Source organism: Channa argus, chromosome 1, assembly GCF_033026475.1.
Source record: "Channa argus isolate prfri chromosome 1, Channa argus male v1.0, whole genome shotgun sequence".
Classification (NCBI taxonomy): Eukaryota; Metazoa; Chordata; class Actinopteri; order Anabantiformes; family Channidae; genus Channa; species Channa argus.
Genome location: NC_090197.1, coordinates 21,026,837 through 21,039,573, shown reverse-complemented (window position 1 = coordinate 21,039,573; position 12,737 = coordinate 21,026,837). Strand labels below are relative to the sequence as shown.

At 38.1% G+C, this 12,737-nt stretch overlaps 1 protein-coding gene across 2 annotated transcripts in view; it reads left to right on the top strand.

Annotated features, from left to right (window-relative positions):
* The window catches only part of trim71 (tripartite motif containing 71, E3 ubiquitin protein ligase), a 32,238-nt gene that overhangs the window by 5,994 nt on the left and 13,507 nt on the right, over positions 1–12,737 (top strand). For both annotated transcript variants that reach the window (XM_067506653.1, XM_067506664.1), the window contains one exon: positions 10,839–11,006. In XM_067506653.1, coding sequence (XP_067362754.1) covers positions 10,839–11,006 — 168 coding nt within the window. The remainder of the gene's footprint in view (positions 1–10,838; positions 11,007–12,737) is intronic.

The following is a 12,737-nucleotide window of genomic DNA, read 5'->3' as shown; positions in this document are numbered from 1 at the left end:
TGTATCAGCAGATGGGTTTATAATCATATGATTAAAAAATGGCTTTTAGTGCTGACTTAAAGGGCAGCTTCGCTTATTTTAACTTCCCCCCTAAAATGTGATCATTATTTACTTATAAAACTGTTGTAACAAAGTGACATAATATAAATAAGGATATTTCAGCAGGTAAAAGTATGAAATAAATTACTGAAAATTGCTTAAAAACTGAAACGTGTTGGTTTTTGTAATTGTATAGCAAATTATGACTTGATGTAATCAATATATTTAGTAAATAAACAAATTACAATTACAAACAAGATCTCTATAAATACACTTCATTTCCAGACTGAAAATAGTTTGTGTTTACTAGATATGTGGTAAATGGCCACATTTACTTTTACCCAAAGCAATTTACAGTGTTGCTTCTCATTCACCCGTTCACACACACCGACACACACACTCAAACCAATGACAGTGGCTGCCATGCAAGGTGCTCGCCTGACCCACCAGGAGTTACTTGGGGTTCAGTGTCTTGCCAAAGGACTTGCCAAAGGACACGGTTTGTTTATCTAGTGTATTACTCAATACAAAAGTTGCCATTTTTTTGTGTGTGTAGTCACTCTTGGAACTTGCTAGTTTATTTAGAAACTAGTCATTTCCTCAAGTTTGTGTGCATTGTGAGTGTTGACACTGTGTTGTTTTAGCCTCAGGGTTCATGTTGTTTCAAACTGATGCCAAAGGACACATCAATACGATATGATATCAATTAACTTTTCGTTTTTTTACACAGTTGTATGACATGTCACTGTTAACAATCAAATGCATTGTTTATAATCTAGTCCCTATCACAAGGCATTTTCTATTGACGAACTTAGCATACAATGCTGGTTAGTAACTGATGTGTTTTATCAGCATCTAGATGATGACCCTTCAGATAGGGTTTGGAAACCAAGTCCCCAAAATCATTGCCCAGTTAGCTACTGTGAAAACACTACGCAACACAAAGTAAGAACATTGTGACCAAATAGGAGCTCAAGGAGTTAGCTGACCACAGCTGATGAGCTCCAGCTCATCCAACATCTATGTGTCATAAATTAGGGAGAAGTGGAAGTTGATTCAAACTAACAAGTCTCTACTGAGTGAAATTCATGTCTGTTTTTCCTTACTTATAATCTACTCAATATAATTGGTTATAGTTTTTCAACAAACTTAAAAAAATCTAACGATTTATTCAAATGTATTTATTACAATGTAATGTTATCTTAAACTAGCTAATATTATTTCATCCAAGTCTCAATTTTTACAGTGCTGCTTTCTTTGATTCTTGTTTGTAGACAAATCCATATGAACAGTATAAACTGCCATTTCTTTCCCATGTTGAAATATTACCCCTTCAAATGCCATTTAGTTCAGATCTGGTTGCATCTACTACTGGGGTCTCCGTCTTGGTTGTTCTGTCTAACTAGAACTGTAAAAATTTGTTGATTTGCCCTTAAGAATCTAGAGGTGTTTTGTGCGATTGCTATCTTGGAAAAGCGTATTCAACAAATACCTAGTTCTTCTGCGCATTCTTTCATCTAAAACCAAAATAAGCCCAGAAAATATTCTGTTGAATTGCAATATTATGTTTCATGCAATAATTAATTGTTTTGCAACTTCACCTTGAAACTCAGAACCCCAGTAGACCTAAGACTCCGGTAATGGAAATGAGTGGTATACTTCTACAGGGAAGGACATGCAAAATCATATTCATTTTTATCAAATAAATAAAATATAATATAAATTTATATACATGCATTTGCTTTGGCTCGAGTTTTCTCACTGTTATGGGCACACAGATTAGGCAGTCATATAGATCGGTTAGCCTTCTTTTAACCTTCTGTTTAAGTGTTTGGCAACAGGAATCAGAAATTGTGGAATCTCATCAATTCCAAAATAATGGAAACAGACCGATTGGTAGTGAAACAAAGGGTTTCAGTTGGAAGATAAGGCTTCTTGGGCAGTAACTACTACTACACACTGATAAGATTATACAGGGTATGTGCACACGTGTGGATGTGTTGGCCTACTCAAACTTAACATAAATGCCATTACCTACTCATGTGTAGCACTGCCAGTCAGGAAAGGTGCCATGCTATGTGTGAAATGGAAATGGAAAATTAGATTTCATCAAATGAGTGCCCCCTTCATGCTGTGATGTCACCCTCCAGCATAATAATAGAAATGTAGCTCTATCTGAAAGCTACCTAATGATATGGTAATCCTACAAAATGTCACAGTGTGATTTAGAATACATTTTTGTCACCAAAACTACATGCCTGCTGTAAAAGTGCATTGCTTCTAATTAGTGCACACAAATACCTTTTGTAACCTAGTGCACATCCCAGAGAAGATGTATCTCCACAGGGCCCATTTTTGTCTAGTTTTAAAGCAATGAAGCTTGTGAAATATTCAGCTGCAGTTGGAGGTCTAGGAATTTTATTTTAGTTTGTCTGACATTTCAACAATTCTATTTTTCTTGGTGGGTTTTTACTGCTCTGTTGTCGGGCCCTGTAGAACAAGACTATCACTTAAAACATATGCTGGGTTGACTTGGGTTGACTCTGATCCCCCCCCTACTTTTTGGAGCTTGCTAGCAGAGAATGTTTGCAAGGAAACCTAACCCAACACTGTCGCTGATACAAGGCCTGAGGAATTCCTGTAACTTGAGTTTATACCTCCTGGGTTCTCTTTCTCTCTCTCTGTCTCTCTCTCTCTGTCTCCCTCTCTCTGTCTATCTCTGTCTCTCTCTCTCTCTCTCTGTCTCTCTCATTGTCTCTCTGTGTCTCTTTCTCTCTCTCTGTCTCTGTCTCTCGCTCTCTCTCACTCACACATACACACATTCTAGGTATTTCCTTTAGCGACTCCTGCCTTTCTCATTAGCAGCCTCTGTCTGCTCTGTGTCAGAAAAAATGGACATTATAGATGCCGCACGTCTTCTCAACATGATTTAGCAGCTGTTGCTGTTAAGGGGCAAATGATTACATTTCATCAGTCCTGGAAATATCTGTGTGAGTGTGTGGCAGCAGCATTTTCATTTACAAGAGCATCTCCCATCTGTAGGTAGTTATCGTCTGAAGAGGACTTCAGTGTGTGTCTGTGTGTGTGTTTCCACACACCCAGCACAGTTGGATTATATGAAGTTGGACTTCCAGTGTTTTAATGCACAACATATGCCCAATAATTAGAGAGCATTTCCTGTTTTCATGTGTTTTGTTAATGTGTTTTATGTAGTCTAAGAAGTAGTATGTGTGTGTGTGTGTGTGTGTGTGTCCTAGCTTTGATGTCCATTTTGAGGACATATAAATTTAATGGATAGAGAGGAAGGCATTTATCACATTCTCTTTGACAACAGGATTTAAAAGGCCATTCAAAAGCTGGAACCTGCCACTTACTTCCCAGTAGCTGGGCACAAATAGGGTTTTGATTTGCTATTATTTGATTTCACTCAATGGGTTTGTGCTGTTAACACATTTGATGTTGACCCTGACCTGGTAAAAGACATTATCTACTCACCATTATGCATTACATAACCCATATTCTAAAACCTGACCACCCTTGATAAAAAATGCTTTCCCCCATAAAATTTTGCATGTAACAGCCATGTTGATGGCCTCTGTGCTAACCAACAAACCAGTGTTATGCAGAAAATAAGGTTAAACCTCAGCATCGGCTGTTTAGGTAAAGAGTTCTGTGTATGGCCTGAGTCTGAGTTCATGACTCACGTTCGACTATAGTACTGCTTGGATGTATGTATTGTGGCAGTGTCCTCTTTAATTTTTTTTTACTTGCCCTAGTCAGCTGTTTGCAGTATTAAAAGCACAGTCTGCTGGTTACATTTGCAAATAATTAACCATGTGAAACTTGGTGTGTGGAGTAATTCCACTACTAGTGGAAATTAAGACCACTAGTAAGAGCTTGATGTGACAAAGTGGTAGAATGTGCGGAAAATGCATTCTTGTTTTCTAATTTGAGGGTCATTAGTCATGTGGTATGTTTTTTATTATGCTATCTGTCATAGTACAAAACAATACACACATTTATTCGAGCCCTACTTTTTTAAACAGCTCAGGTATTAAACACACTCAGTCACGTGGTGGCTGGCTAAGAAGCTTTCCAGCTGACTCTAGTTTGTTTTCCTTCTCTGTCCAATCAGATCACTGACTCACAGCCACCACCCCCTTGTTGTATGTGGCAGAGTTTCAAAACATTGACTGCATCAGCTAGGAAAAGAAAGGAAATGGCAAAGCATAAATGATGGCTAGATAATAGAATAAAGGTAAAGGTAATACTGTCTTTTTGTAGCACATGGTATTCCTGGTATTGCTGGGAATGTTGGGAATAGATTTTCCACAGATTATCTACTCTGACCACATCTGTCATATCAGTCTTTCATATATGGGATAACACTGCTAATCTCCCCTTGATCAAGGAGTGCAGCTTTTTAAAAGAATATAATATAAGAATATAAGAATATAATTATTTGTCAGACAATAATTTCTTGAAAGCTGCTACTGACTGGTGTGTCATGTAGGGCATTTTTATCAAATGTTTTTATATGCTTGGCAGATTCTTCCACACTTCTATGTGTGGGTGTGTTGCTACAGTATTTTTATGCACAAAAAACTCAATGTATGCATCGTTTGTAAACTGGTTTTGCTTACCTGGCCAGAACTTCTATTGTTATGGTAAATTAGTTTGTCAAATGGTTAGTTATTTAGTCAACTGGAATCTGGTAAATCCAGGTGTGACATCATTCCAACCTCTGATTTCCAACTTCATGTATCAATCCATGTAACAATCCATGTATAAATGCAGCAGAAGGTAACCTGATTGCTCCTCTACCTCAGACTTCTTTTGGAAACCTGGTAGCAGAGATGCCCTTAGGAACCGTTAGTCAGCTGTGTTTTACATGTGTTGCACACAAGCATTAAACGCCTCAAATTCCTGAGAGTAAAACTAAATATGTTTGCGAATAACATTGGCTTTATTTTGTCCATTACCAGTACTAAATGCCTGGATCTGTGCGGATACCAGTACTTAATATCAGAGTGGGACATCCTTAGTTTAAGCAAGTTCCTGATTAATTAACCACAGGGTCAGTGGTTCGATTCCCGGTCCCGGATATATATCGAAGTGTCCCTGGGCAAGACACTGAACCCCCAGCAGCTCTTTCCTATCCCCAGCTGTGCAGGGCCGGTCCAAGGCCAACAGAAATTGGGGAGGGTTACATCAGGAAGGGCATCCAGCATAAAAATTCTGCCAAATCAACATGCGGACAATGATCCGCTGTGGCGACCCTGAACTCACGGGATAAGCCGAAAGGACCAAAAAAAAAAAAAACCTGAGGTTGGAACCATACAAGTACTAAATTTGAAAAGCTTTGCAAAACATATTCTGATGGAAACAGTGAAGTATTGTGAAGCATTGCAGAAGTTCTAGCATCTCACCTTCAATTAAAATGGCTTAATTTTCAACTCCTACAGCAGCATTGGTTTTTCTTGCACTACGGTGTGACATTACATGGTCCTTGTCCCTTCCCCCCACTTGGCTGTGCACACAGGCAACAAATGCTGTATGGAGTGATTTTATTGGCTAGTTGAGCTCTGCCCTCTCCCCCAGTTCCCAATACCTGTTGAGGGAGTGTGGCAAGGACTGTTTCTTGCTCACTGTAATGTGAACAAAGGGTCAGGCAACTCACAGCTATTCAGTATTTTGCTCTTGTAATGCTTTAATGTGTCATGTCCATCATAACTTGAGCTAGTAGCTTAAAATGTATATGAGCATGTTACAGTTGGACATAACTAGATTTATTCTCCATGTCCTCTGTAGCTTGTGTGTCTCTGCTACTTATGACCTATGACATAACTGTGCTCCAGGGCATCGTCCATCATTTATTAACAATGCTACTATGGCATTGCTGGATAGGTTCCTCACTAGTGCTTTCACTACTTGGCTTGTGTGTGCGCTAGTAGTGTTGACTTATATTTAAATGCATTTGCCTGCAGCTAACAACCAACATACCCGAAAATAATTTACCTTTCAATAAATAATATAAATAATTGGCTATGTGTTTACTATATGAAATGGTAACTACTTTCTCGATTGGTCCCTAAATTCTTTCAGAGGCATCCCTTTAATTCATAACATGCCATTTTTAAGCACACAAAAACACCCTAACCTATGTTGGTGTGTCTAAAATCATAATGGAGGAGTGTAATGACCAGAGAGGGAGAATGAGAAACATCCGGTGCACTAATGAAATACAGTAACTCACTTCCCCCAATGTAGCTGAGCCCTGTAGCTTAAAGCTTTATAGCTGTTGATGGCATGTTGGTTCCAGCCCCTTTCCAACAAGAAAACAGTAAAATCCTGAACATATCAAGCTAGCATTTCACTTTTTGTTCCTGGTTCTTTGTTTTGCTCTGCATTTCATGCCGGCTCGTGCTTCTCTATGTATATTTTGTTATGGCGTGCTTAATGTTGATATGTAATAAATAAATTCTGTAGGTTAGTCACCTATGCCTAAAGGGCTCTCCCCCAGGGTGTTCTCTCTGGAATTTACAACTTTGTTAGCATGACACCACACCTACTTCACGGTTTTTAGGTTGTTTTTCACGTTTCTCCCCCATGTGCACACTGGATGTTTCTGGATGGTATCTGTCATGTCCAGCGCATGGGATCGGCTATGAAATGTCGTCTCTGTTCAAGTTGTACTTGTGTAAAAGAACAGTTGTATTCCCAGCTTGCAAAGAAAATGTTTACTATCTGATTAATTTTTATTTTCCATGGGCTACAAATCCTTATGGCAAATTACTTTGAACATTAAGCTTATTGTGTTTGAGAGGCAGTTAAATATATGGAAAGCCAAAGAAGCACAGGATCATTTACATGGAGAGTTCAGTATTCTGTTTAGTTCAATAATATTGATTAGTGCTCCAAGAGGCCAGTGTGTTACGTAATCTACAACCTTGTGTATGAGTGAGTGTGTTTCACCTCAAGAGCTGCTGAGCTGTTGATAAGCACCAGATAGCATTAAAGATATCTGAAGAAGCTTTGAACTATTTGTCATAGGATCTAGTTCCATGAAGTAGGACTTAAGTGTTTTTAGTTACCTGCTAGTGGTTATCCTATTTAGTTGTCAGAATCAAAAATATTGACTGTAAAAATAATGCAGACATAATAAAATAAAGATTTCAAGATGCTCCTTGGTTATTCTTACTGATTATTTTAGTCTATTTAATGCTTGTGTGCCATATGTATGATTATGATTTTGATATAATTGTATTGCAGTGGTTGCAATGGTGACAATATAGTATGAAGCTAGACCCCTATCCACAGGACAGGGGTCAGCATGGAAAAATTATAATGCTGGCCATGATTGATGGGGTTAGCACAAACACTGCATCAAAGTTTGGCATGTTTGGGGCTTCGTGATGGCAGACTGGACAGAGTTTCCGAAACCTCTCCACCACAACACTACACTTTTAATGACTGCGTTTACTTGCATTTAAGTAACCAGGCTCTTCTGAGAAATTAACTTATTCAGGTAATTAGGAAACAGTGTTTACTGGAAATCCATGTATACATCCAGCAGAACAGTAACCTGATTTCTCCCCCATCTCTGACTTTTAGATGCATTGCTCACAGCTTTTACCTGCATAGTGACAGAAATTACAGTTTTCTGACTTTATATGTATGTGTTTTCATGACACAGAGGGTGACAACACATGCAGCTGATCTAATACAAGAGCTGGCTGTTTGGAAAGTGACTTATTTATACATATTCGAGGCACAGAAATGAAAGAAATCTGCTTTCTTCAACAGGAGTCTACCTGATGAAACCAAGTTTCCCTTATCACATCCCCCAATATCAGAAATCAGCTTTCCTGTTTACATGACAGTTAAGAAATGAGCTTTCCAGAGAAAGCCAACTGTAACCTAGTACTTAAGTCCATCTAAACGCACTAAATGATGTGGCTGATTGGGGGTAAAGTATGGGTACATGTGTGTAGCTTCATGTGATTAATTTTTTCCATCCTTTTATGTTTTAATGTGTGCTACAGCAAATAATAGTTCGGCAACACTATATTAGGAAAGCACTCCTTTTAAAAAGGTAATAAAAAAATTGGTGGTTGTGTTGTTTCACATTTTAGAGCTAAAGCACAAAATAAGATTAGGGAAAGTTAAAATTGGAAAATGCTAACTTCCTGCAAAGTTGCTTTTAAACAGGAGAAACTGTACATAATGAAAAATGCTTTTTGAGATTGTTATAAATACAAAGTAATGTTTTTATTTTTCCTTTATGTCCCCAATCTGCCACTCAGTGTCTGTTGTGAAACTTGTGGATGGTTTTCAGTCATGTCCAAAATGCTTTTTCCTACAGAAATCATAAAATAACTATAATTCATTGCTCAGGTAACTCTTATTGTTACACTGAGTAAATTATAATTAATTAATTAATTATTATTAAATTATTAATTTGGATAGATCCATGCTGTTCTTTGTGTGACAGAATGGGTAAAATAAAATTGATTAGCATGTTTTATTATTCTCCTTTTACATCTACAAACCTCACAAATGACTGTAAAGCAAGTCACCATTTTAACTGTAACCAAAATGAATAATCATTATTTAATCATTAATAATAAGCCAGCTTTAGCAAATGGAATGCTGCTGAATTCCCTAGCACTGCAAACATTATAGGCCAACAGGAGCCATTCCGCCATCAATCTGGCTGTCCATCACCCCCAACTGCCTTAATCCTGTGTCCATCATTGTCTATCTCCTCCTCCCTCCTCCACACCAGCCCAGCTGCATTCCCTACTTTTGTGAGTCCCATCCCCTTGGAATTTTAGAGATGTCTCAACTGGAGGGGTGACAAAAGGAGGGCACTCAGTGACAGAGCTGTGCAGAGACTGTAGTAAAGGACAGGACTCAGCAGAATGAGAGGCAACAAGAAAAGGACAAGATGAAAAGGTTCCAAGAGGAGCTTAAGAAAAAGGCAGGATGGAGGAGGAAGTCAGATAAAGGGGAAGATGGGCGTGTATGTCTCATTAGGTCTTGCTGCTCTCCAGGGAAATAGCCATTATTGATAGATTGATGGATTGATTGCAGGCCTCTCCCCGTCCACTCAGCTCTCTTTTTTATTGGAGACTATTGATCTGATGTCTCTTTGGGATATGATGGCCATTGCATATTTAATTTAAATAACATTCAGACAAAGGTTCTAAATCAAAGCCTAGATTTTTCAACAAAGTTAAATGACCTTTTTTCTACTTATCCCAACAGATAGGTTCACTTATTTGTCTACAGTGATCAGTGCTGCTTTTATTCCATCTATCAGGTATTTACTAATAATTTCCCTTTGCAGAATCAGAATGGGAATTAATAAGATTTGAATATATTTAAATCTAAGAATATGTGAAGCTGAAAGTGGTATAATTAAACTTAATTTAGCAAATTGTAACTTTTAGGCAAAACTTAATACATTTATGTTCAAACCAAGAATAAAGAATGTTGTCAAAGCAGTTATGGCAATAAATGGTTTGAAATGTGACATGGGAGTAAAATCCCTTTATGGCCATTGTCTTCATATTTTAAAAGACTGTCCAGAATGAGTATTGATTTTTGTTTTATTGGCTTTTTGTCTCTCTGTGAATGTTTTGGCACTGTGTTTTCGAAGAGAGATACCATCTGGGGTGTCAAGGCCCCCTGGTAACTCATGAATATGGATGACTTGTTTATCATTCATTGGTGTTTTCTCAGTAATTGTGTGTAGGTGTGTGTGGGGGTGGGTATGTGTGGCGGGGGTGCGAATCAAAATGATACAGTAACAGTAATTGATCTGGATCATTTACCAGATTTTAAAGTTGCTTATTTATTCCTGTTGTGAGGTAAAGCATGAATTTCTATTTGAAAGACTATTTTCACTCTGAACAGTGGTATGTGAATATTTTGTCCACTTTATGTTAACGGCCTTCAAACATTTAGTTAGTAAAGAATTTAAAAGAACAATATATCATCCTAGCATTCTTAAACAGCTTGCTGAGTGTTGTTTCTAATAATAGCTTATTAAGATTTTAATATTTACCACAATGATCCATGGGACCATAATCACCCTACCTGAACATAGCTATAAGATGTTAAAAACCCCGACATTGAACAGAAAGATGGTTTAAATAATGTAAAAAGAACCGAGGAAAATTTCCAAACGGATACAAGCTGTCCTCTAAGATCAAAGTTACAACAACCTTAAACCACTTTCTAAATGAAAGTGGACTCCATAGAGAAACACCTAGAAAGAGCACACTTTTTGAAAACTACAGAACGGGTGTTAACACGCACTGTTGCTTCTTGGACAATATCATTTGGACAGATGGACAGATGAAACCATGAGATATTTTTGGTAAATCTATGGTCATTCAAAGAAAAGAACAGCATCCTCACTGTAAAACATGGGTGCTCAGTTATGTTATTGGTTTTGCTTTGCTGAATACATCACATGATGACTTAAATCTTACTTAAACTTAAAGTTTATAAAGTTGTGCAGGGTAGAAATACACAGCTCTGAAAGCACCCAAAAAGTTAGGAAACTTCATCATTTTTAATAATTTTTCATTTTTAAATCATTTTTTAGATCATTTTTAAATGGTTGTATATTACTCTAACCACTTATTAAAAGAGCTAAACCTTGCAGTTGGGAGAAATACCGAGAACTGAGAGAACTGTAACAGTGTAAGTTCTAATAAACATGGAAGTTTTAGTTTGTAATATTTTCTACACAAAATTGATTTCTCTATGTATCTGTGTTTTTCCAGGTTTTTCTGTTTTTCTGTGAAACCTGCTCGTTGCCTATCTGCAGGGAATGCAGCATGGGCCATCACATGGGCCACACCTTTGTGTACCTACAAGATGCCGTGCAGGACTGCAGAGCAATTACCATCCAGCTGCTAGCGGATGCACAGCAGGGTCGACAGGCTGTACAGGTGAGAGAACACCAAATACACTCATTCACAGTTTTATTCACAAGAAATGCTATTTAATTACTTTATTTGTTGTTCTGTATAAAAATCAATAACTAATCATTGTTTTTATAGAATTGTTGAATGTAAAAAAAATCTCAATTGGATTAATTTAAGAGAAGGAGAGCAAGGCCAGATGTTTTTCATAATTTCAGAGCTTTCCTGTGTCACTCCACAGGACTCAGAGAGGTCAAACTGATTTCAGTCTCAACTAAACAAGCCAAGAGCTCTCCTGAAAGTTTTTTCTCTGTCTGACAAAAAGACAATCGTTATAGGGGTCAAACCACACAAATCCACACTCGTCCATCTCCTAGAGAGATTGAATAGGCGCTGAGCAGAGCAGCTGTGTCTCTTCATCACAGCACAGAGCACAGAGCAACTGGCTATTAGAGATAATCAGCTTGAATATGTTTGAGAGTGACCAGTTCTGGGCTGCTGGGAAGCCTGGGGTTAGAGGTGTCCAGCTGGCCCTGAAAGGAGGTAGGTCACATGGGGTGAGGTCTGGCGGGGGCTGGGCTGAAGGTCAAAGGGGGGAGCAGGAGTGGAGAGGTGGATGGGGGAGGGAGGGTGAGGTATTTAAAGGATTTCAGAGAAAGGAAAACTCCCCATCTCTTTTAAGAGATGTCTAACACTTTGTCCTCCCACATTCACTCACTCACTCATTCACACTCCAGGCCTTTTAATCTCACTCCCACACAAACACACACATACACACCTTCTCTTCATTTATGTAATTATAGATTGGGTGGTAGCTTCCTAGACCACCACCCCTTCAACTTTCAGCTTATACACTGACAAATTTATGAGTAGAAAAAGGAGGTGAGGTTCAACTAAGTGTTTGACCATTGCCTGAACATGCTTATGTCCAAAAGCACAATATTTGCTTTTTCTGTCACTGACCCTAAGCGAATCATTTTACGTTGTTCTGTAGCAATTCATTAATTAAGTGATAATTTAATTTACACAAAGGTTATCAGTTAACAATTAAATTAACTCATGTCATGTATGAAAAAAAACTGTGGCTGGGTCCAGCTTCTCGTGCGATGTCACTTTTTTTTTAAAGATGTGTAATGATTTGTTTAAATGAAACATTAAATAGAGAGAAATGTACAGAAGAGCAGGGATTTGTCACAGCCTGTGTGTGTGGGTGGGTGGTGAGCAGTATTATGACCTTGGTAAAAACTTGTTTGAAACATGAAACACTTTATTGCTAAGGTCATGTGACATGCTCCTCAGAAAAACTATACCTTTTTTAACTTAACCTTTGTGTGATTAGATCGCACTTTGTGCCTCAATGAATAGGTACTTAGGGTGTTCTTGAAATTTCGGAAATGTCACAACACAGATATGCTTAGTTTAAATTTACATTCAGGTTACAGACCTTTTCTTAACCAATCATATCTATCTATCTATCCATCCATCCATCTATTGTTTTAAGCACCAGAATACATGGAATGCATAAGAGATAACGCATACCATCTGCCGGTACCTTGTGGGTTTTGGTCTGTGTTTGTCTGTTTTTGTCCCAGGTCAACACAGGACTAAATGCTGACGCCAGATAATATGTAAACACACACAGCACTCTTGGTCTTGTCCCCTGAGGTACGAAATTTCCGCCCACTCTATACCCATTATCTTCCCTGACTTCTGACCCTGGACTTGTGACCTCCTGCATGGCCAGAGCTCTTTCTCTCT